Genomic DNA, 25,597 nt, shown 5'->3' with positions numbered 1-25,597 from the left:
TGTTTATGTAAAATGTAGCAGTAAGCTCTCATCACTTTGTGCCATTTATGCCATGGGAAAATAAACAAAGAAAACTGTGACTCTCATAGAGCGAGTGACTGAGAAGGTGGCACTTTGGCTCAAATGCCTTCAGAAAGACTGTGGCTGAGACCTGGTCCTTAAGTAGGTGCATGGCTGTCTTCATTTCCCAAAGTGCAAGGCTGCCTTTTAAAAACCATTTTAATAAGCAGCATGGAGGATTAAAACTTAATTTTATTCTTCTCCATCTTCAAAAAGTATCATAGAAGGGACTCATTTTTGTGTGTGTGTGAGGAAGATCAGCCCTGTGCTAACATCTGCCAATCCTCCTTTTTTTTTTTTTGCTGAGGAGGACTGGCCCTGGGCTAACATCCGTGCCCATCTTCCTCCACTTTATATGGGACGCCGCCACAGCGTGGCTTGCCAAGCGGTGCGTCGGTGCACACCTGGGATCCAATCCGGCGAACCCCGGGCCGCCACAGCTAGCATGCACACTTACCCGCTTGCGCCACCGGGCCGGCCCTGAGGGTACTCATTTTTTAACCAAAATAAAAATCTGTTACTGAAAATAGTTCTTAAAAGGCTGGTCCCCTAGACTGCTTCGCGAGGAGGTGTGTTTCCCAGGCTGATGATCGCCCCAGGTGGCTGGCCAGCCTTCCGCCCCTGGGGAATGACTGTCCGCATGCGGGAGTCAGCTTGTAACTTTTACATGAGTCTCAGTTGAATGAGTATATGCAGGGTCTTGTTTAAAACAAGTTGTTTAATGTCAAGTGTGAGTACTAGGAAAGACATACTTGTCTAATGCTAAAAAGAGACACTTCTAAATTCTATTATATCCATGATATAATTTTATGGATATAATTTTATTTGTGCATTTTCTTACTCTGTCTCTAAATTTACCAAGTCAAGATTAGAGCACCAGCACAAAGCAGGCCGGGTAATTTCCATGCTATCAGGTCCCTAGGCAAAACACGCATGTGTACACACACACACACACACACACACACACACACAGTGTCACAGAGAGCAGCAGAAGTCGAATGATCTTCAAGCTCTATGTGGCTTTGTCTTGGACTCCCCGGGCCGTAGCAGCTTCTGTGCTGTGCCAGGTCGTGTTTGGAGTTGGCTTGCTTACCTTCTACCCCTCTTTGCTCAGTAGCCCTCTACCACTTGCAGAGGAAACGGGCTGTGGTCATTGAGGCTGCCAGGGCCAGAGAAAATGTAAAGAGCCTCCCTTTCCCTGCAGAAGCCTGACCTCAGTGGGAGCACTTTTGTTGGGATGCCTGCCTTTCTCTTAAGGACTCAAATCAGGGGAGTTGACATACCATTCATCTGCTAAGAAAAACCAGAAGGCTGGGAAATGGTATCTTTCTATTATTTGTGAGTCACAAATAATACAAAGTAAATGCTTATGAACCATATCACAAAAAAATACATTCTTTTTGGCTAGTTAGCTTGTTAAAATCACTTATTTGAGTTTAAGTTCCATTTACATCATGGACAAAGGAGCCAAAATAGAAAACGAGTTTTTGATGGAACCTCAGTTCTTTGTGGAGAGTCAGGGTTTCTAAGATGCTAGCTGTTGAATTCCCCAGTCAGAACTGCTCATCACATAGGAGAGGGGCCAGAAACTTCTTGATTTGGAAACCCACCTATTTTGGATGTAAATGACTAACCAAGGAAAGGTAATGCTAGAGGTTTTTTCTTTTTTTGGGAGGAGGACCAGCCCTGAGCTAACATCCAATGCCAATCCTCTTTTTTTTTGCTGAGGAAGACTGGCTCTGGGCTAACATCCGTGCCCATCTTCCTCTACTTTATATGGGATGCCGCCACAGCATGGCTTAACAAGCGGCGCGTCGGTGCACGGCCAGGATCTGAACCAGCGAACCCAGGGCCGCTGCAGCGGAGCGCGTGCACTTAACGGCTTGCGCCACCAGGCTGGCCCCTAGAGGTTTTTTTAAATAATCAAAATTTGGATTCATTTTTATTTTTACTCGCTTGAACTATAGTAACAGATGGGTTAGCTGGAGATCAGGAGAAGTTATTGAAAGTCTTGATTTTAAGAGATCGGAGAGTTATGTTTGCTCTCAAAACCCTAAAACCTTCTAGAGTTGTTGGTCTAAACAAAATTTTTGGATCGTGTGAAACATGTAGACTTTGAGATTGCCCACAAGCATCTTCTGTTGTGAATTTTTTAAAAAGCGCACCCTGTACTTGACGGTCTGTTGGGAAGACGGCAGCCACTCGTGGCAGCGTTGGCATGTAGCTTGAGTTCTTTAAGTACATGGACAACCCTAGCGTTAAAGTTCTTGTTTTACAATTTTATACTGATTCCCATAAGAAAATTAACTAATTGCAGTTTTCTTTTTGTCCCTTTGCACCTCTGTTTGCTGCTTTCTGTCTCTCTCTCTTTCACATCAGTCACCTGGGCTTGGCACTGACTCATGTCCCCTGTCCCCTGCATCAGCCCATCGTCCCCCTGCATCTCCCACAGAGCTCCCTAGGAGGTGTAAGGAGAATGACCACCAACCACCAGGTTTCGAGCCATCCAAAGAAACTGTGCATGTGCACGGAGAGCCCACCTTGGACTCTGAAGGCAAAGGGAAGCCATATTTAGGGGACCAAGATGTGGCCTTTAGCTACAAACAGCAACCTGGCAGAGGGACCACCCTGTTTTCCTTCTCCTTGCAGCTCCCTGAGTCATTCCCTTCTCTTCTAGATGACGATGGCTACCTCTCTTTTCCCAACCTGTCTGAAAGCAGCCTCCTCCCGCAGAGCTTGCAGCATTATCTCCCAATCCGCTCACCCTCCCTCTTGCCCTGTGTCCTCTTCATCTTTTTCTTCCTGCTCTCCACCTCCTTCTCAGTGCCGTATGCCCTCACTCTCTCCTTCCCTCTGGCTATGTGCCTCTGCTACCTGGAGCCCAAGGCGGCCTCCTTGAGTGCCTCACTAGACAATGACCTGAGTGACAGTGCAGAGGAAGAGGTGTGTACCTCGGCACAGAACACACTTCCCTGTCGTGGTCGGGGCTTCGGTCCAAAACAGTGGTAGACGGCTGCTGCGATAGTCGTCCTACTTTCAGAGCCTCATTTATTGTCTGTGCAAATACGTGAAGAGGTTTTTGTGTGTTGCGGAGTACGGCCAGCCCCAGGGTTAGGCACAACACCATGTGGATGGAGCAGTCTGAGCCCAGCCAGAATCGCTCTGCTACCCACTGAATTATCCGGGTTGTGAAGGACTCGGCCACAAGTCAATTTTAGATAACCTGTTAGCTATGTAAAAACTCAAGATTCAGTTATCATTTAATAAAGTAAATTACAGATAAGACAGATCAATAACTTTGGACTAGATGTATGTTCCTGATACAATCACGCACGGTGGTGATACACTCTGGGTAAACGATGCTTAAGGTGAGGTGGGAGAGGACACGCTGTAGGGATGCATCATCATCGTCTGGGTAGCTTTCCAAAATTGTAAATGCCTCTCCTCCCTGGAGATTCTGAAGTGTCCCCACTGCTCTCTTCTACTGTCATTGCCAAACTGCCATTGTTACTCACAGAGGTGAGCCAGATCCTACGGGTGTGTTGGGTCAGAAAGACCGTTTGAGTAGTTGAAAACGCCCATGTGACGTCAGCCTTTGGTGGGGCAGAAACTGGCCCAGAAAGAAGTGCAGTTGAGTGCAGCAAGTTTGCAACAGTCAGGAAAAGACTCATCTAAGGTTTCCACACGTTGTAAAAATGGGCTGAAATTTCATCAGTACTAGGAATGCCAAAGCATATATTGGGTGGCAGCGATTCTTTCAACTCTGGCCAAAGCCGGAAAACCCACACACACTGGACAGGCTGGTAAGGTCAGGGAAGATGGATGGGCCTCTGTGGATCTCAGCCAGGAATGTGTTTAGTGTGGAAAGGACTTGAGCCTTCAGCCTCCGTTTGTGAAGGCCTGCTACCTGGCAGTCTCCTGTCCCTCATCTAAGCCATCCGGTGGGTTGACGTCGTAGCCAGGAGTTTTTCCTCTTAAGTGCTGTCCTTTCGCACCACTCGTATCTGTGCGAACAGCCCCAGCAGTTTCCCTTTTTATAGGCTTCACAAAGACCGCAGGGAAAAAGAACAGAAGCTGCTGACGGAAGCACCCAGCTGTCACCTGCCCCACTGCCCTCACCTCCCCCGGCCCGTCTAGCTCTTCTGTTCCCACAAAACAAGGGTTTTTGTGGCAGGAGACAAGCCCAGTACTCCTAGCGTTTGGGAAAAAAATCACAAAGTCAAAGCAACATTAAATAAAGAAAAGGAAGTCTGTTCAGTTCTGTGCTTAGCTAGAAGTCGTAATTTGAGCTGTATCTGTGAGTATGTAGCATTGTGAGGGTGTGTAAGGATCTATATTTGGTGGTATTATGACCATTTCTTTGCAGTAGAAGGAAAAATAATGGCAGTGGTCTCAAAGATGTTTCAAATACAAGTTTAGGCTTTTTAATTTGGTATTGCATAAGAGCCCTTTTCAAGGATCTTGGGTCGTATATGACTTAGCTCCAACTATACATACACGCACACACACACACGAATACATAAAACTATTTTCATACATAGAAAATATTTTAAGAGAAAACTACTTTAAATCCTAGACTTCACTATTTCTCACTGTGGCAATATTATCAAATGGTGTAAGACTAGAACATAGAACAGTTAAGAACACAATATTATCTAAAAAGACTATTTATAATATTAGCTGGTTTCCAACCTAGACATATATTTTTCCTTTAGCAATGGAGTTAGTCATCAAGCTAACATAAAGCAAAAAGATTGTCGTTTTATGCTGTTCTGAACACTAAACAACTGAACTTGTATGTAGCAAACCACACAGCTCTTGTGCCTAATCCAGGGTGCACCTCTTGTTGTAATCAGTGCATGAGAATTCATGTTATTCTTGGGCATGTCTACATTACATTGGCAAAACAAATCACAGCAGTTACTTGTTGCAGCTGGTGGCAGTGGGACGGGAGCTGCCCAGTCCATGACTCCGTGTCATTGCAAACCCCTGAGACTGCACGCCAGCGCTGGCTGTGGCAGTCTTTGCAGCCTCCTCGCAGGCCCGTTCAGCCATGACAACTCTCCTGACAGGAGACTTCGCATTTGGCCATCTGTTCAATGTTGTCTATTAACCCCAAGTGTTAAGAGCTGTGCACTGTAGTTCATGGTGAGCTAGAGAACGCATATGTAGGTCATTCAGGTGAAAAAAATGCCATCTGTTTACTTGGCCTGTGTTATTCTCTAGGCCTCAAGCACTTTGGCAGCTAAACTGCGTGATTTCATAACATGTAGTTCAGCTCTGTCACTTTTGTTTTGCAAAATCACTAATGACTGTAATTCTTTTTAAATATTTTATATCACTGCTTACATATTTTCCATGTGATATAGTGGCTTAATTAGTTCCAGCCTTTCTCAAGAGCAAAACCCAGTAACGAAAGGCTTAATCATTTCAAACTATAAAGCGGCTGGGCAATCACTTTTTTTTTCTCTTATAGTTTCAGAATGGTCAAACGAGAAGGGAGAATATTAAATCTTCTATCAAGAAACATAAGATGAATTTAGCTCATCATACCAGAGAATGTAATTATGTGTCAGTTTGTGAGGAATTTTCTATTAATACAAAAAAAAGGAGATGGATTCAAATCTGGAGGAAAAAATTGATCACCTAATTTTAACATTTTAAATCATATAAACATAGTATTATATGATAGTTTATGATGTGCTATATGTTTTGCGGTTTTGTTTAGTCATAGTGTGTTATACAAATAACAGTTGCTATTAAAGCTGCTTTATTCAGCCTTTATTCCTTCATTTATTAACTATTTATTGACCAGGCACTATGTTTGTTGAATGACTGACTGACTAGGTGCTAAGTAGAAATTTGAGGGAGTTTGAATATGGCCTACGCTATTTCTTTGTGTATAGCTAGGAAAAATAGTAGTAATAATTATGGAATATTATATTGATATCAATACATCACAACTATTATAGGCATTTTTAGCTGTGTGTGTGTCAGGCATTGTATAAAGCATTTAGTATTCATTACCTGATATAGTTAGGGCTATTATTTTTCCCATTTTACAAGAAGGAAGTTGGGATTAAATATAAAACGTGCCCAGTGTGTCACAGATTTACATAGCAGGATTTGAGCTCATGTCCGTCTGGCATCAGACCCCTCACTTGTAGCCACAGTGGTAATTTAACACCAAGGTGCTTGGAACGTTACTGAAGTAAATTTAAAGCCGTGACGGAGATAATCTATATAGGAAGATAAATACTTTCCTGAACTATTGAACTCTTTGCACAACTACTTAGCACACTGAGCACAGGTCATTCTTACTTGTTGTTAAAAGCCTCCAATTTCTGTAAGTTATTCTGTGTTCCTGACTTGAGCTGGCCTCTCCCTGGACTATCAGTGCGGAAGCCATGCTAATGCCGTGGCAGTCCTCACCCTTCTAAGAAGACGAGTGGCCACCCCCAGGTGTTGCCAGGGTGGTCGGGTCATGAAAATATATCAGCACGCTTTCTTTACCAGCGTACTGAGAATTATTTTCCACTTAGGCATAGTAGCAAGGGTGCCAACATGGCCACCTCAAGCGTACACGCCAGGCGTGAATTCCGATTCCTTTTCTTTTAGGAACATATGCAATGAAAGTTTCACCAGTGCCGGGAAGCCCACCTGGCCAGAGCTATGTTGCTGTGAGCACAAGTGCCCCAGTCGCCCCGTCTTGCTCCTCCTTGTCCTCCGGAGTGAAGGACTATTCTAAGAGGCAGAGTCGCAAGCTTACAGCCCCCAGTTTTGGTTTTTCTTTTCAAAATATTAATCACACATCTTTGCTCAGGGGAATTTTATTAATAATTAGTTGATATTTTTGGAGCAGACGTCAGTTAATATTATAGTAAGGCATTTAGATGTACCATTTTCAGTGGCTATGACTCTGCTCTACTCCGGAGAAAATAGTTTTTGTTTTAAATCATAAACCTCTATGAAACAGATTCAAAACTAGTCCTGAAATTACTATTGTGATTCTCTCTTAAAAACCTAGGCTTTGTCAAATGCTGTGCTTTGTTTTATTTGTTTCCAAGTAGATGTCTTTCTCTCTCTCTCTCTTTTTTTTTTTTTTAGTTATTATTATTTGCTTCATTTGAATGGTTTTTTTGGAATGAGATATTTAAATACATACTTTGATATACCTCTTTATATTGGAAGGTGGGGCAAAATAAACAACATACACTCTTAAAAAATATCTAGTTAGCAATGCTACTTGAAAATCGAGTTACGTTTTTCATCTATAAAACATGTGCCTATGAGTCACTGGCATGTGCTTTTTATGATTAATAAGTAAAGCAGACAGCCTGATGGTCATAAAGGGATATGGATTATCAAAATGGTATAAATGAGGGGCTGAAAGTCAAGTGATGGTTACAGTAGCTTTTTATTTAAATTTACATTTTAATTTACCTTTCAAATGTGACATATTACTAGATAAAAAACATAAACATCAATTTTATTTGCATTAACATTTTTAGGAGGTCTTTCTCAGGGATTTAGTTAAAAGGGGAGGAAAGAATGACAGTTTGGTTTTCCTGAGACATGACCCCAGACAAGTCAACTTGGCTAACACAGTCCCTGCGGCTCCCGCAGGCCGTGTGCCCTGGTCTCCCTCCCAGCGGCTCTGCTGCTGAAACCTAGCTCTGGCCTCTCTTTTGCTTTTGCTTGAACCTGCATTCTTGTGGGGAACGTAATACGATACAGATCACAGAGAAAGAGAATGAGCTGTTGGACCTGTGCTGTACCCTATTTGACCAGATGGGTTTGTTTTCTATTCCTGCCTACCTTCTGGAACCTGATCACTTCTGTGATCAATAGACTGACAGTGAGCGCACAGACACTGCAGCTGACGGGGAAACCACCGCCACAGAGGTTAGTATCATAACTGAGGGTGGCTGGTAGTTGCCTAGCAAACATGCTTTGTGGGGGGCTCTGCATTTAGGAACTGCATATGCTTTTCTAGTGGAGATAAATTCTAACTGTAACAGTAGGAGTTACATATATTTAATTGCCTAGACCCGTGGGTCTCAAACTCGGGCCTGCATCAGAATGATCTAGAGGTCCCATCTGTATGTTTCTCATTCAGAAGAAGGTTTGGGGTGAGACTCAAGAATTTGCATTTCTTTTTTTTTCTTTTTTTTTTTCCCCCCCAAAGCCCCAGTAGATAGTTGTATGTCATAGTTGCACATCCTTCTAGTTGCTGTATGTGGGATGCGGCCTCCTCATGGCCGGAGAAGCGGTGCGTCGGTGCGCACCCGGGATCCAAACCTGGGCCGCCAGCAGCGGAGCGCACGCACCCAACCGGCCCAAGAATTTGCATTTCTAACAAGTTCCCAGGCACTGTTGACTTGGTCAATTTTGGAATCATATTTTGGTAACCCTTGACTAAACTGAAAATTATTTTTTTTTAGAAAAAGTATTCCCTCATCCCAAATGAGAGACTATTTATGCTTGATAGCCATGATGAGTGGGGAGGAGGGTCACAATTAATTTAATTAGCTTATAGACTGGATACAGATATATTTTTAAATCCCAAATGGTCAAATAATACTTGTCAAAATTCTAATTCTTCCCTTAACTCATCTTCCTGGGCTGCACATAGCTTACATCACTCAAAAGAAATAAATTCCCTGGCCGGCCCAGTGGTGTAGCGGTTAAGTGCGCGCACTCTGCTTCAGTGTCCCAGGGTTTGCAGGCCCAGATCCCGGGCGCGGACTGACACACCACTTATCAAGCCATGCTGTGGCGACATCCCATATAAAGTAGAGGAAGATGGGCACAGATGTTAGCCCAGGGCTAATCTTTCTCACAAAAAAAAAAAAAAACAGAATTGAATTCTCTAAGGAAGAGAAAATTAGCAAATTGCTGTTAGTAGTTTATTGAAAAAAACCATGATCACATTGAACAACGATAGGAGAGATACTATGCTGTTATTTATCCTTTATTAATTCTTAAGAATACATTAAATGTGTGTATAGCTTATGTTCTTTTTCAAATCTTCTCTACCAGTAACTAATTAAAATTCCTGTAACAACAATATTTATCTATAGTAAGGGAAGTCAAGATGTTCATCTCCTAAAGTGCTAGCAGAATTTATTTTTTACTTTGTAATAGTATTTACTTTAGGTTGTTTTTTACATCATCCAATAATAACAATATTTTCTAGTTGGGTATTTAGGAAGAACTAAAAATGTTGTAAGTAGTATCTATACATCATTTAATTGAATATATCTTCAGAAAAACATTTCAAAATGGAGTTTTATTAAGTTTATTCCTTTGGAAATGCCAGAATTCAATTCAAAGCTTATCTATACATCGTTTAATTGAATATATCTTCAGAAAAACATTTCAAAATGGAGTTTTATTAAGTTTATTCCTTTGGAAATGCCAGAGTTCAATTCAAAGCTTAGAAATCAGTTTTTTAAAGTTAAAAATAATATTGTAAAACTAGTCATGTGTTGCTTAATGACAGGAATACATTCTAAGAAATGCCTCATTAGGTGACTTCATTGCTGTGTGAACATCATAGAGTTACTTACACAAACCTAGATGGAACAGCCTGCTACACACCTAGGCTCCACGGTACTAATCTTACGGGACGACCGTTGTATATGCAGTCCATCGTTGACCAAAAAGTTATGTGGTGCATGACTGTAGTATGCAGATTCTTTTAAGCAATTACATATAAATTTATTACAAGTTAATAATTTTTTATGCCAAGTATAACAAAATTACATCTTAATTTTGTAAGAATTAGTTACATGTAGCTACTTGTTAATACATTCAGTAAACTTCCTTGTAATCCTAATGTGTGCTATAAATGAAAAATATTTTAATAATAATACTTTACATTTTTATAGCAGTTTTAAATTATATATAACATTTGAAGCATGCAAATTCAAGTAACATAGGTAGATTGTGAAGCTTAAAAATAAAACGATGTGATGTGAACCCACCACCACTGAAGAATTAGCATCTGCCAGCACTGTTAGAATTACCTGTGTGTTCTCTGACACTTGTAAACACTTTCCCTTCTCTTGTCTTGGGAGCCAGCACAAAGTAGTGCAGGGTGGGGCATGCTGGGCAGGTGGTCTTGTCCTCATTGACAGATAAGGAAACTGAGACCCAGATAGACTAATTGATTTGCTTAAGGCCACTTGCTCAAATGTCGCCCTCTTCTCACCTGTAATTGCACTCTGGACCTCCTCTTGTCCCAGGGGCATAAGGCCAGCTCTGGGTCAGAGTGCCCGGGGTGAGAACCGCGACTTCACTGCTGATGCTTGTGTGGCTTGGCCTAGTTACCTAGTGTTTGGTACTCGGATATGTACCAGCCCAAGGATTAGACAGGTCTTTGAAATTAGAAAAATAAGGATAATGAAGTGGCTTTTAGATAAATTTGTTGTAGTTGTTAAAAACTCAAAAATTATCCTGTCTGTGTTTTAAAGAAATGATGTTAATGTTGATGGTAGTTGATTTCTTTGTTTTTTAACGTTTTTTTTTTTTAAACTTTATCAGACTTCTCCCCAGCCAAATTTGTTTTTAAGTATATGGGTTCAAAAAAATTTAAAATGTGGGAACCTCTGTGTTAAATTCTTTGAGCCACAGGGGCTGGCCTGGTGGCGTAGTGGTTAAGTTCACATGCTCCACTTCGGCGGCCTGGGGTTCACAGGTTCGGATCCCGGGCACGGACCTGCACACTGCTTATCAAGCCACGCTGTGGCAGGTATCCCACATATAAAGTAGAGGAAGACGGGCACAGATGTTAGCCCAGGGCCAATCTTCCTCAGTAAAAAGAGGAGGACTGGCAACAAATGTTAGTTCAGGGCTAATCTTCCTCACCAAAAAAAAAAAAAAAATTCTTTGAGCCGCAGTTCTCTGGTCTACAAATTGGGGATAATAATAGCTAACCTCACAGGACTATTGTGAGGATTAATACTCTCTAAGGGAGCTCTCGTTATTGGGTAGTCATAGCCATTCTTGTGCATTTTAATTTTAATGTGATTTCCTATTCTTCCTGAATAATTTCTAATGTCTATTAACGACAGCCCTCTAAGCCCTAGCTGTCACCTCCCAAGCACGTGTGTGTGCTTGGTCACACTTGGAAGTCTCCGAGGCTCAAGTGCCAAGAACCCACTGAGCAAGGAGTCTTGTCCTCCTGTCTTCTTGTCAAGCTTCATAATTTGTGTGTGAGAATGTTGTGGTTTGTGTATAAGAAAGAAATGTCGTCCATCTGCAAGAGCAAACCAGTGCCCCACTTAGCAAGTCTGTATAGACCATAGTTCTTCAATCTTAGAGTCAATTGCATGGTAAGACTTTATTTCCCGCTCTTTCTTGATGCTGGCAGTCGGACCAAGAGGAAGATGCAGAGCTCAAGGCACAGGTAGAAAATTAAAAGTAAAACGAAAGCAAAACCCAGTGTGTGATAAGTCATTGTTCGTCTCCGGCGTTACATCTGCCAGCATGCTCCGTGGCCGGTTACCCCGTTGACGGTGCTGTGTGGAGGGGGGACCTTTGTTCCTGTGGCCGGTTACCATGGTGCTGGTGCAGTGTGGAGGATGGCGTTTGTTCTCGTGACTACCATGTCCCTCACGTTTCCCTTTCTTTCCACTTTTTTCAGAATAGTCTGATTAAGCGAATAAAGGGTGAAAATGTGTATGTCAAACATAGTAATCTTATGTTAGAGGTTGGTATTGGTATATACCAGTGCATGTTTGTGTGTGTTGATTTTCTTTGTGTGACATACCTATGGGCTCGTACTATGATGCATGAACCATGCTCTCACCTGTGAATAAGTGGGGATGACTTCTTAGCTTACTGTGATTCCTTCCTCTCTCCTAGATATAGAACCCTTTTCTTGTGTGTGTATTTATTTTAATTCTCTCTGGTTACATGTGAATTTACACTTTTTACAATTTACCTTTTAAAACTCTTGATTTTTATGCTTGCGTGAACTAGATTTTTTTTTTCCTCAGAAATATCACATTTTCACCAGAGTGTTTGTGGTGGTGTCTTGAGCTCTGATCAAAATTCTTTTATTTTGATTACTAATGAGATTGATATTACTTTAAACAAAGAGAGAGAACAGGAAGGAAAACAAGTAAAATGTTGACTGTTGGGTTCTTTATGTTCTGAATATAGGAGCTAGATAAAACTCAAGATGACCTGATGAAACATCAGACCAATATTAGTGAGCTGAAAAGAACCTTTTTAGAAACCTCCACAGACACCACCGTGACGAATGAATGGGAAAAGAGGCTTTCCACCTCCCCCGTGCGACTGGCCGCCAGGCAGGAGGATGCGCCCATGATTGAGCCACTGGTCCCTGAAGAGGTTGGTATCCAGGCTTTGGGCTGCAGCTGTCTTCTGCTCCCTAGCCTCGCTTCTCTGCAGGCTCGCCGCTGGGGGAAGGATTTGGCACGCTCTTGAGTAGAGGATCTCACCACTTGTCTGTGTATAACCTGAACTAATGTCCTCAGTGCTCCAAGGAAGGGCTATAGAGTCAAGTGATGAAGTGGCTGAGGGGTGTATAATCGCCTCTGGTGGTGCTTAGTGTGAACAGGTAGCCACGGGGAAGCTGTGGTGCCAATCTGCTTATTCTAGCTGTAAACATAGATTTCACATCTGGGAGAAATGGAGATACTATCTTAATGAACTGACACTTTTTCTGAATATATTTCTGCTGCTGCATTAATGTGACTACCATGTATTTCTCATCAATTGCAAGATGAGGCTTATTGAGATAGTCTCCTGAGTATTTCTGAAAGCTCCTGAGTATTTCTCATCAATTGCAAGATGAGGCTTATTGAGATAGTCTAATATTTGACTAAATGGTGATCTGAACTTGATAGCATTTCAAGACCTGTTTTACTCTGGAAATACTACACCAGGCTGTTACTGGTATAATCAGTGTTTGATTTTTATTTATAACTGTTTTTTAAAAATATATGACTGGTTATTTTAACTGATTTATAATCAGTTGTTATTTGATTTTTAATAGGGAAGGTAGAGGCCAGAGTGTCTTTCTACGAGTCTTCCGTATAGGAGAGCTCTCTGTACATGCTCAGCCAGAGGGCGAGGGTCCAGCTGGGGTTCCTTCAGGCCCCCACCAGTGACAGTGGTGCTAATATGACTGTGGGCTATTAGACATCATCTTGCTCTGTCTTTCAAAAGAAGTAGTTTTTTAAAACTCCGTCTTCCTAGCATCATATTGATTAACTTCTTTCTTATCAAGACTCCTTTATTGTGAGATATTGGTCCAGAAAACAAATACAGAAGAAAATTAAAACTTAAGCCTTTATGGGAGAAAAATCCTTAAAATAGTAGTCAATATACAATGCTTAGGTCCTTGCAGGAAGGATAATAATAGAATTACACTCATTTTGATCATTTTCTAAACATCCTGTGAAAGCTGTGTATCAAAAATGACCACAAGCACTATGGTCATGAGAACTTCAATCCCAACTAAAAAGTGACAAGGTTTATGTCCATTTGAATTACTTTGAAAAGGGCCTTTTTATGCAGAATAAAAGAAAAGTGCTGTTACTAAAGTATTCCTGTACCATTAGACACCGGTTTCATTCAGATTACTTGAGCTTCAAGAGACAGAAGTTTCACATTCAGATTGATTTAAATATTGTAGTCCCTGCATTATTAAGAATACCCCTTTTAGTTATGATTGCATAAATTTTATTGTAATTGGTCAGGTTTGGCTTTTTCTGTTTCTACTGTCTCTGTTGGAAATAATAAAGACCATTCTGGCCCTGAAGATGGCAGATACTGGATTAAGTCACAAAAACACTCAATAGCCACCAAAAACAAAATAAACCGCAAAAGCCAAGCCTCTCCTGCCAGGCTGTTACTCAGGGCAGTGGCAGGCACAGCCACTCTGAGTGGACGTTTGGGTAGAAGCTTAGAGAAGTTAAAGGGTGATGGTTAATAAACAAGGGACTTTAAAAGTCTAGGCCATTAGACTGGTAAAAAAAATTTCTTCACTTGTTAAATCCTCTGATTCTTAGAGAATGACATTGCTGAACCCAGAGAACACGAATCCCCTGAAGGGCTGATACTCTGAATGTACTGAACTTGCCCTGGATGTCAGTGCCTTTTCTGTGTCAGTGCACAGAAACCGCAGTGAGCCCAAGAAAGGATTTTTTTTTTAAATGATTAAAGGATGGAAACCTGTCTTCTGCAGAAGAGCAGAGCAGTTTGGTTATTTAGACTGGAGAAGACCAAAGGCTGGCTTAGTAACTGCTTTCAAGTATCTTCTGAGTTGTGATGCAGAGGCCGCGCCTCAGTGCTCCACCACTGCCATGAAGAGAGGAAATTGTAGAAAGATTTGGTTAGATGTAAAGAAGACCTTCATAAAAACAAGGCTGATTAACCCTGGTTATCAGAGGCACTCTGGAAAAGCAGCTCTGAGGAGCGGCAAGTCCCAGAGGAAGAGCGGTCTCTTTTGGGCAGTTAGAGCTCCGTGCGCTTTCCTCGGCCTTGGGGCTCCCTCCCGACCCTCCTCTAGGACCCTTGATGACATCCAAGTTTATACTCCTTTGGAGGGCCCTGGAGAGAGCCCTAAGGACAACCCAGAAAGTTCTGCTCTAAATTCTTGCCAATTTCTGTATTTTGCTATTTGTTTTGTGGAAAGCACAAAAGATAAATGTTATCCTGCCAGCTAGGTACATACAAAGCATATCTGTCTACGAACACTTAACTAAAAGATTTTTATCAGCAGGGAGTTATTTTTCTAAGTAAATAACTAAAGATATCATCCTATTATTTAATATGTTCCACTTTAAATCAATTAAAACAGTAATGGGCCAGTTTAGAAAGAAGTACAATTATTTCTAAAAGGAAATGTTTAATTTAACTTAATTCAAAAAGTGACATCCCAAATAAAGTAATACTGTTTGAGTCAGAATGGTGAAGAAACTTCAGTTCAGTGACCCCCAGCTTAGTTGGATTTTTTTTGGTAATCTCAGTGATTGTTTTTAAAAACAATCCTTCATAGCATTCCTTCGTAGTTACTTGAATACTAAAAGTTTCCAAATCCCAACCAAAATGGAATACTCCTCAGCACTCATGCAGTGCCAACACCATCCTCTTGTTTAACATAGCTGGTAGTTTTATCGGTATATAAGCTTAGTGCAATTGATCCTCCTTATTCGCAGATTCCATATTTGCAAATTTATTGTAACCCTAAGATCAGTATTCACAGAACTTGCGTGGTCATTCACCAACAGGTGTGGAGTGGTGAAAGATTTAAGTTGCTCGGTGCACACATCCCCAGCTGAGGTTAAACAGGCAGTACTCCATCTACTTGTTTCAGCTCTCATCCTATAAAGAAGTGTCCTTTTTACAGCCTATTTAGTGCCAGATTTTTGCTCTTTTGTGTTTTTGTTGGTGATTGTGCTGTTGCAGATGACCCCAGAGCATAGTGCTGAGGTGCTGTCCAGTGCTCCTAAGCACAAGGAGGCTGTGGTGTGCCTTATGGGCAACACGTGTGTTAGATGAGCTTCCTTCAGGAATAAGGTACCATGCTCTTGGCTGTGAGTTCAATGTTAATGGATAAAAAAATACGTATTTAGAAAGGAGTCTTTAAAGAGAAACACATATAAAACAAGGTTATGTGTTGATCAGTTGATGAAAATACCCTGACCAGAGGGTCCCAGGAACCTAGCCCTACATTTGCCCTATAGGAGCAGGGGTTCAGTGTTCACAGCATCTTGACAGAACGGAGCTGCCGTGGCGGGCTAGAATCGACTCTGCGTGTTTGTCTGCTTTCTTGTCCAGCTTTACTTTTGCTATTCAGGCCTTGGATGGGCCTCAAACTGGGCAAAACATTCATTCACCGTGGATCATCTGTTTATGGAGAGAGAATTATCTCCATGCTCGGAATCTGACTTCTGTGACTTTCCATCCAGGCCTAGGGGGCAACTGGAGGTGCATGTTAAAGTAATCACCTGTGGGAAATTTTTACAATACTGACACTGGATTCTGCGTCAGAGTCTGATTCAGTTAGTCATGGGTGCACTCCGTGAATCACCATTGTTTAAAAGCTCTCCACAAACGCTAATGCACAGCCCTGACCCAGGCAGACTTGAGTCAGCTCCGTAGAAACCCTTGATCACCCGAGAGTGAGGAACACCTCTGAGAATTTTTGTGCCAGAGTAGGGCATTGTTTCCCAATTATGATATAGAGATGAATGTTTAGTAACTAAACAAAATGGTTGGGGTATACATTTGACTCTATTCTAACACATATTGAAAGCCAGTGTTTTCGATTATCAGCTTTTCTTGATCAACACCTCTTCACTTCTCTTTGGCTGAACTAACTGGGTAGGGGTTGACCAGAGATAGGATTTAATTTTACAATCTACCCCCTTAGGTGACCCTTTTCTGTTATGGACATACACAGTTCTGAATGCATATGGTGTTGATGTTTTCAGTTACTGACACAGATGTTTTTGAAATTAGTTGATGTCAGATAACAGGAGATGCTGAAAAGCACTGTTTTCCTGCTGTGACTGTTTGTTTTTTTTTTTTTTTGTGAGGAGATCAGCCCTGAGCTAACATCCGCCAATCCTCCTCCTTTTTTGCTGAGGAAGACGGCCCTGGGCTAACATCGGTGCCTATCTTCCTCCACTTTATATGGGACGCCGCCACAGCATGGCTTACCAAGCAGTGCGTCGGTGCGCGCCCGGGATCCGAACCAGCGAACCCCAGGGCGCCGCAGCGGAGCGCGCGCACTTAACCGCTTGTGCCACCGGGCCGGCCCCCTGCTGTGATTGTTTTTTAAGCTTTCTTCTTAGGAAAAATATTTAGTTCAGTGATTAATATAATTAGAGGCATAACAGTGGTAATCTGAAAACTACCTACAATTTTGACCTTTCCTTCTTGTTTCTTATTTCTGTTTGAAAAAGAGGCTACAATTGAGAGTAAGAAAAAAAACAAAAATCCACATTGAATGATTCCACATGGTGCGTTTTATCTCTTCCAGCACCTTTCTCCAAAACGAGGCGGGACAGGGGTTTTTTCCCTTCAGAAGTGTCTTACTTGTTCCTCATTAAAAAGGAGCATATAAGAACAGTGGTGTCAAAATCTATCAGTAGGTCCTTCAGGAGAACATTCCAGATGCTCCCCTACAACTCCTTACAGGAAAACGATTGAAAGTGGTACTGATAGATTGTAGACACACAGAAATTTTAAATAGATCTCATAAAATTATATTGTTTACAATAGGATTTATTTTAAAATTTCATTCTTATAGAAACTTTGAACTTTCTGTTACTATTTTTTAGATTAATTTTCCCAGCTGTCCTTTTTGTCACAACCCTGTGGAGTTGTACGCTGTGCACAGAGATGGGTTCGGTAGCTAATGTGTTGCCACTTGAATTATGCTTATTTAATAGTAAAGAAAGGAATAAAAAGTAGATAAAAGGGAAAAACTAGTTCTGACATGATATATTTAATGTTTCTTTCTTAATTTTATATAGTAAAGAAAAACAATGTGAAATAATTTTTCGCCAAGGTATTTTGAAATTACTTTAAAATTATCCATCATATTATAAAATTTCAAATAAACTTATAATCTTGATTATATTTTTTATTTATTTGGGGAACAGTAAAGAAGTCTATCTGGGCATAATGGGGTTGATTCAAATTTACAGCTAATGCTGTGACCCCCCGTGCGTTTCCTTACTCTGTATCAAGCAGCCCCTAAATGGGGAATATTCAAGTATTTGTCAGAAACAGAAGTAAGGATTTAGTTCTAACTTAATTTTTTTTAATGTGAACATTTACTTTTAACACTGACTTTGGTGATGTGAGTGACAGACGCGGGGACGCTGCTCCGGTGCAGGAGCACTTTCCCTTGCTCCTGCGTGTTCTGTGTTTGCAGGATGAGAAGGGTTTGAGTCATACAAATACGAGTTTCAGAAGATAATCCGTTACGCTTTGGAAATAATTATGAAACTTTGAGATGGTTTCAGACCATTTTTCAAATTGATAAACAGTAATTTACTTCTTCAGAAAAAAAAGAATGACTATTACATGTATAGCACAATAAAAGAACTCTCTTCCTAACTTGCCTTTTTGGAAACTGTCTGCTTCCTTTCTCCAACCCAACCCCCTTTATTCAAACAGACCAAAGAAGAAAGAGAGATTTCTAAAAAAGTTATATTTTTGCAGCAAGGAAGCTCTCCATTCCTTGATTCTCAGGTAAAAAACAAACATATAGGAATTTTCCGAAAGAGAATTGCTCTTCAGATTTCAGTGTCATTAAAATGTCTTTAGTTTTATTTTTCTTTTAAAATTTAAACCTTGTTTAAAACTAAGGTAGGTGTATCATTTTTGCTTAGATTCTGGGGAGGAGAATTCGGAATTTTTTTTTACTATTTTAGTTATCAGCTAGCATTTCTTTATGGCTTTTGCTCCCAGGTGATTATATCTGTCTGTGGTCATTGAAGCATTATGATTATGCTTTCTAATAATATTATTGTGACTTTTCGCTATCTGTTTTACCCATAGAGTAGTTTAGATGACCTTGACTGATTTTGAAAGTTGTGAACTGTTATTGGTTTCCCACTAGCTGAGTGTGATAAAGAAAATGTAGGAGGGAGACTCCGTGGGCTGTCTGGTTACCTCTCGTCATATCATTTTCCAGAAAACTGTCCCATCGGCCCTAGAGGTTATTTTTCAATTCGTTTCATTTAATCCAGCACCAGCATGTAGATTAATCTACAGACACACATATTTCTAGATTCCAGTTTTCAGGCCACGATAAATATGAAAGTAGAAAACATCCTGGATTAAAGTGTACACCAGAGTGCCCGTCTGCCCCGGCTAGCTTCTCCTCCCTCTGTAGCCTGTGAGACTTGTCAGCTGCCTTGTCACATCCTAAGAGGCTCCTCAATACAAAAGTTTCTTAACTTTCATTTCTTCTGCCTTATTGGAACTAACACTAAGGAAACTACTCAGATGATGCACTTCAGCTACCGATGATACTGAAGCACTGTACAGACCACTATGGCCTATTTATGACAGGCTCCCACAGTGTCCCAATGGTGGGAAATATTCCATTACAATGCCTTGAACTCAGGCACACTCAATATTTATTGGATAATAAGTGCCATAGTGGATTTGATCTCCTGTATAAGAAAATATCATTCACAACATGGAAAATGTATTCACAGAAATTTGTGGGATGCTGGCAGGTTGTCTGTGAGAACAGCAGATATGAAGCACAGTGTTGTTTCATCTGGAAAACTGTCTTTTTGTGTCCACATAAGTAAAGCTAAATAACTGGTACAACAACTTCAACAATGTTATTTAATGTTGAAATATAAAATGATCAGACATTTAGCATAAGATCAGTTATTTTTCTTGCAAAATTTACCACGAAAGTATGTTCTCTTTTAAAGAAAGCTAAAATTGCAGCTGTGCCTGCAGACTGTATTTCAAGTTGAAGGTTAAGGTTTATAAATTTCAGATGAGAAGAGATTGCAGTCATGATTATGAGATAAGGACGCCAGCCCTGCACAGGCACATCACAGACCTGCATGCAGCTCTCGCCCTGAGTTTCTTACAGGATTCTTATTTTAGAAATGAGATACCATCAGAATTTCTAATTTAGCTTTTATATTTTGAATATAGGGTACAGAGGATTGGGTTATTGTAGACAAAATACCCACTGAGGTAGTTGATGGTGATTCGAAAAAGATTGTGACTCTCAAGGTGGTGACTGTGAGCAGTACAACTGGTGACATCCCCGCGGACATGCTAAGATCTGGTGCCATTGACGTCCAGAGCTTCTACAACTTGGCCCAAGAAGTGCAATTGAAAGAAGAAAGCAAACAGAAAATATACACTCTAGGAAAATCCTATGACACTGTGTCTGGAAAAATTGTTGCTATGACTGGAAAGGCTGGTGAGAAGGTAGTGCAGCCCTCCACTCTTGAAGGTCTTCAGAAAATGGAGAGAGGATTGTCCGAGTCAGTGAAGACCATCCCTGTCATGGCAGAGTATGAGGTCCTGGAAGCCATTGCTGATGAGAAATGCGAGAGAGGACCTGAGGTCCGTACTCCAAAGCGAAAATTGTCAGAATCCTTGTCTGCCATCAAGGAAGCTGAGTCTCGAAGGCAGAGTCCTGAGGAAGCCCTTGGGAGAGCTCAGGTGCTGGGCGGGGATGCAGCTCTGCACGCTGGCCTGGGGAGCGTGCGGTTCAGCAAAGGGGAGCAAGCACCAGAGAGTGAGGCCTTAAAGGCGGGCCTCTTTGGTCCCAGAGGGCAGAGCCTCTCTGAATGGAGATATGCCCAGGAACCGGCTGTCACCATCGCTGCTGCTCATTGTGTTACCGAGTCGGCAGCACCCCGAGAGCCGGTAACCGGTGCCCTTCGTTCGGGCCGCGATTGCAGATTCCAGCATGGCGTGCTTGAGGCTGCGCCCTCCCGCCCCAGCCTGTTTCTCGTGCTGCTGGGCTCTGTGTTGAGAGAGCCGGCCCAAGCTTTGACTTTCTTTTGTGGTTAAATCGATACTGCAGTGCGATGTAAGCGGTAAAGCACTTCCCATTTTGTTTCCAGCTCCCTGTCTCGAGACTTGGTAGTGCTGCTGTGGCTTGCAATGAAGGGAAAAGTGATCTGCCTACACCAGCATCGCCCTAATCCTAATAACTCTGCTTTACCAAGCAAGAGCTCACGGTCACCTCAGTTTGCTGTTTTATTTCCCGTTCTTTTCTGCTTCCCAATTCTGTATCCTAGATTCCTTCATCCTCCCTCCCTCCTCCTCTGCCTAGACTTTTGTCTAATCAGCTGTAAATGTATTTACCTGTCTGTGTACCTGTCTCTGTGGTTGACTCTCCATTTCTTTGTTCACTCAGACTAAACAGTCTTCTGGTGAAAAGCTCATGGATGGCTCTGAAATCTTCAGTTTATTAGAGTCTGCAAGAAAACCAACAGAATTCATAGGAGGGGTTACTTCTGCTGCTCAGAGCTGGGTTCAGGTGGCCATTTGCTTGCATCCTTGGTGTTCCTGACTCTGCCTGTTGCCTTTCTTTATGCCTTTTTGGTGTGTGTGTGTGTATGTGTGTGTGTGTGTTTTGCACCCAGGTGGCTTTGCCTTACACACCTCACAGGTGTGTATTTTCCTTTGAGCCTGCTTGCCTTCAGTTCCATTTCAGGAATATTCAAAAGGCGATCATGTTGAGAAATTTTAACAGCATGTAATTTTTTTAAGTATTTTATGTCACCTGTTAGGTCTAAGCAAGCAGCCAAAACCAATGTGAATGTGCTGCAATGCTTTCGTGTTTTGTTTTTCGATTGTGCTTTATACTGCTTTCTGTTTCCTTTGCGGATGTCCTGAAGTAGCAGCCCAGGCTCGAATGTGTGTGCCAGGGCAGGGGGCAGGTACCACGCAGCCTGGTGGGAGGAGTGAAGGCTGGTTTATATTTTCTGTAAGTGTTTCTGATTATAAGCACTTGACACTGGCTTTAGGCATCCTGGTGAGTGGCTTCTTTTGTTTTTTTATTTTTTGACCTCTGGTTTATAGAGAGTCACACTGACCCACAGTCTTTTCCCATCCAGAAAACAGAAACCAAGACGGAGTCCACCGAAACAACCCAGCACCCGCACCCACTGGGCCCTGAGAATATTGTGCAGGAAACCGTGCTGGTGGAGGAAAGACACGTGCAGCATGTGCACGCGAGCGGGGATGCCTCTCACGTGGCTGCAGATGACGGGGATGCCGCAGCCCAGGCAGCATCTGCTGATGCTTTTAGCGCTAAAGGGAAGGACGGTTCTGCTCTGACTGAGGAGGCTAACGAGGAAAAAGGAGAGGTGGCCGATCAAGCTGTCCTCAAACCAGAAGAGATGGCCACTGCTTCCCGTGAGCCAGAGGAGGAGCAGGGTGCGGCAATCCACATCTCTGAAACTTTGGAACAAAAACCTCATTTTGAGGTAACTAGCACTGTTACTTTTAGCACTAACGGAACACTTCCCCAGGAGCCCTTGCCACTGAGTTCAGCATCCAGAGGGAGCCCCATTGAGTGCTCTGCCTTCTCCCGGTGCAGTGTGTTTCCCTCATGTTTCCTTTCACAAGGCGAGCACAGCTCTCCAGGTGGTTTCCATCTGTGGGGTCACATGCAGACATATAGAATGATTATTAATAACGTGTAGTTCCAGAAAGTGGTTTCTACTCTCATAACTATTGTAATTGGCAGTAAACCTGGGGAATGCATGGCCAGCCAAGATATTAGAAAATCTGATAAATTATTTCTACTCAGTGTAGTTTTCCAGAAGGACAAGAAACCATACTTGCCCAGGTAACAGATGCCAGAACTTCATTCTTTATCCTCTTTTATTGAGTTTCTTGAAGTATATGAGAGGTTAATGTCTTATTACTTGTTCCTTCTTTCCAAGAAGTTATTTAATAAAAGGCTAATTTGGGGCCGGCCCAGTGGCGCAAGCGGTTAAGTGTGTGCACTCTGCTGCGGCGGCCCAGGGTTCGCCGATTCGGATCCCAGGCGCGCACCAATGCACTGCTTGGCAAGCCATGCTGTGGTGGCGTCCCATATAAAGTGGAGGAAGATGGGCACGGATGTTAGCGCAGGGCCAGTCTTCCTCAGCAAAAAGAGGGGGATTGGCAGATGTTAGCTCAGGGCCGATCTTCCTCACAAAAAAAAAAAAGGCTAATTTATGATTTTTAAACTAAGATTAGTTTACGAGATAGAGGAGGGGGAATGTAAAATAGGTTTTTATTTTCTTCAAAATATTTTCCTTTACCTGGAACATTCCATATAACAACGGCTATGGAATTCTGAGAGACTGTTAGACATCTGTCTGTTGTGTGCTGCATTCCTCAGCTTACCCCCTGCCATGTTGTATGTCAACATTGATTTCATACTAATCTGTGCTTATTTATATCCACCAAGAGGGGAGGAAAAAATCAATGTGTTTGCGCAAACTCTAATAGGCCCTCTGCTTACCTCCCCTAGGTACAGCCATCGGCTCTGAAGACAGAAACCATCAGTTTTGGCAGTGTTTTACCAGGAGGAGTAAAGCTTGAAATTTCTACCAAGGAAGTACCAGTAGTTCACACAGAAACGAAAACCATAACGTATGAATCCTCACAGGTAAGACAGTGTGTGGAGACCAAGGCCCCGGCCCCGTGTTTACCCACTTTAATGACTTAGCACATTCAAGTGTGGCGGCCTGAGGTTCGTGGCCTCAACAGGACCAGCAGCTGATGGTGTCTCGACAGCAGAGCAGTAACTGCCACTGCACGGCTCATCACGGAGCAGCAGGCGGCTCAAGCAGGTCTGCATATGTCTCAAAACGTAGAAAAAGGCCCAGAAACTTCTTTCCCTAGCTGAAGATAAGGAAAAACATCAGCTCAACCAGCCACTGCTCACATTGCTGAAGTCCTAGTTGTTTAATGACGGTTACCTCTGGCCATGTGTGGTTCCGTCTTTGCTCACAGCAGCAGCCCCAGAGCCTGACGGAACAGCGTAGTGATGGTGAAAGATGACGGAATCATGGAAGTGCCCTGAGCTAACGTAGTCAGCGTCTGAAGGGTAGTGCAAATACTTGAGTGTGGTGTCTGTTCCTCTGCTCGCTTAGGTTGATCCTGGGGCTGATTTAGAGCCGGGTGTGCTGATGAGCGCACAGACGATCACATCTGAAACTACCAGCACCACGACCACCACGCACATCACCAAAGTAAGTGGAGTGGGAACGGAGACAGTGAGGCACTCCTTCAGAATGTCTTCCACAGTGGGCTGTGCAAGCCAACTGTTACAGGAACGTCAGGATACCAGGAGAGCTGCGTCAGAGCTGCCACAGCTACTGTGGTTATGGTGCATTTGTCCTCATGTGCTGCTTTCTGTTTAGGAATACACATTCCACATTCCAATATCCTTTACTTAACACTTAACTCCAGGAGTTGGCATGTAGTAGGTGTTCCAGAAACACTGGCCAGCCAAACCCAAAGGACTCCATTCTGTCGTCGCTTCTGAGATTAACAATCTTACATAACTGCCATAGAATTCTGTTTCAATTCTTAAAGAATGAATGATGTTACTTAAAACTCAGTCAGCATGTTCTGCCATTTCACCCACTGAACAAGGACTGTTCGTCCAAGTGGGTAGGTTCGTGACACTTGTCTGTTCTTTCAGACTGTGAAAGGGGGCATTTCAGAGACAAGGATTGAGAAGCGAATAGTCATCACAGGAGATGCGGACATTGACCATGACCAGGTAGTGTATATGAGATGGCACATTCTCTGGCAGAGAAACAGAGAAACACTAGTTGGCCCTACTCTTCCCAATGCTATTCTGCTAGTCCAGCATGCAGTCTAAACAGCTTTCTGAATTAGCTTTCCAGTAGACAATGTATGATTCCTTTCGCAATCATTGTACCTCGTTTGTAAATTGTGTATGTAGATCTAGTTCATAAGTTTCCTCCTTGCTACTGATCGTGCACGTTCCGCCTCCTTTTTGTCTTTGCCCTTCTGTGATTTCCGGGGGATAGGCTCTGGCTCAGGCAATTAAAGAGGCCAAAGAACAGCACCCTGACATGTCAGTGACCAGAGTGGTGGTCCATAAAGAGACGGAGATCACCCCAGAAGATGGAGAGGACTGAACCCAGGTAAGAGGTGATGCGGGTTCTCTAGGCTTGGCTGGTAGGTGGCATGGGGTACCCGCCTCTCCTCCCTCACCCGACTCCTCTCCTTTCTTTTTACTCTCACTGGCATTTGCAGGGCTAGTTACCCAAGAGGATTGGGGAATTGGTTTGTGGGTGCTGGTTTGTTTCAAATGTGGAGGTTCCATTCTGTGGACTTTTTGCATACACTGTGCCGATTAGAGGATAAAGAGAAAGCAGGATCTTTGCTTGCGTGGCTTCACTGATGTGCCCTTTTATTTAACCCATGCCCTGTACACATAGCAAATTTGATTTCACTTGCCATGTGGCCTAATCAAAACTAAGGCAGTTTTGTTCTGAGAGGTGCAGTTTGTGTGTTCCAAATAGTAGGGAAATAAAGTAAAGTAGACTGCTTTCTCCCTTTGATGACAACGTTGTCTCGTTGTAAGCTTTCTCTTGAAGTATCCTTGGTTATAGCCTATTTATGCTTTTGTTTTGCTTTGTTTTTTTTAATTTGAAACCTGAGCACTCACTTTCATTTTGGATGTCTTATATTTTCTGCATTCTTTGGGATGATTTTTTTCCCCTTAGTGTAGCATTGTGTCTCAGGAGGAGGCAAAAATGCAGTCCTGTGGTCCTGCTTTTCTCCAGAAAGCGCGTGCCTTTCCAGCTGCTGCTTGGCCAGCGTCACGAGCAGACAGCATGTTCTGTGTATGCACAGACTTGCCGTGCACACTGACCTGCCATGCAAGAGCACGGCGGGCCCTGAGCATCCCTAGAGGACTTTGAGTGCAGAATGCAACAGTCAAGCTACCTGCACACTTGATTCTGTGATGAAAGTCTCTTAAACACTTTGCATGTATAAATGAAATTAGTGA

At 42.5% G+C, this 25,597-nt stretch overlaps 1 protein-coding gene across 24 annotated transcripts in view; it reads left to right on the top strand.

The window, feature by feature from the left end:
* Positions 1-25,597, top strand: part of EPB41L3 (erythrocyte membrane protein band 4.1 like 3) — a 236,230-nt gene that overhangs the window by 209,193 nt on the left and 1,440 nt on the right. For 10 of the 24 annotated variants that reach the window (XM_058556652.1, XM_058556654.1, XM_058556647.1 and 7 more), the window contains 9 exons: positions 7,912-7,965; positions 11,711-11,776; positions 12,232-12,423; positions 20,963-21,085; positions 21,666-22,037; positions 23,075-23,212; positions 23,700-23,798; positions 24,254-24,334; positions 24,609-24,725. In XM_058556652.1, coding sequence (XP_058412635.1) covers positions 7,912-7,965; positions 11,711-11,776; positions 12,232-12,423; positions 20,963-21,085; positions 21,666-22,037; positions 23,075-23,212; positions 23,700-23,798; positions 24,254-24,334; positions 24,609-24,719 — 1,236 coding nt within the window. In that variant the 3' untranslated portion in view covers positions 24,720-24,725. Of the gene's footprint in view, positions 1-2,439; positions 3,004-7,911; positions 7,966-11,437; positions 11,474-11,710; positions 11,777-12,231; positions 12,424-20,962; positions 21,086-21,665; positions 22,038-23,074; positions 23,213-23,699; positions 23,799-24,253; positions 24,335-24,608; positions 24,726-25,597 lie in introns of all 24 variants that reach the window. The other 14 variants (XM_058556658.1, XM_058556662.1, XM_058556661.1 and 11 more) reach the window with 10 other exon arrangements.

This window comes from Diceros bicornis, chromosome 16 (assembly GCF_020826845.1).
Source record: "Diceros bicornis minor isolate mBicDic1 chromosome 16, mDicBic1.mat.cur, whole genome shotgun sequence".
Taxonomy (NCBI): Eukaryota; Metazoa; Chordata; class Mammalia; order Perissodactyla; family Rhinocerotidae; genus Diceros; species Diceros bicornis.
This window is presented reverse-complemented; position numbering and strand designations above follow the sequence as displayed.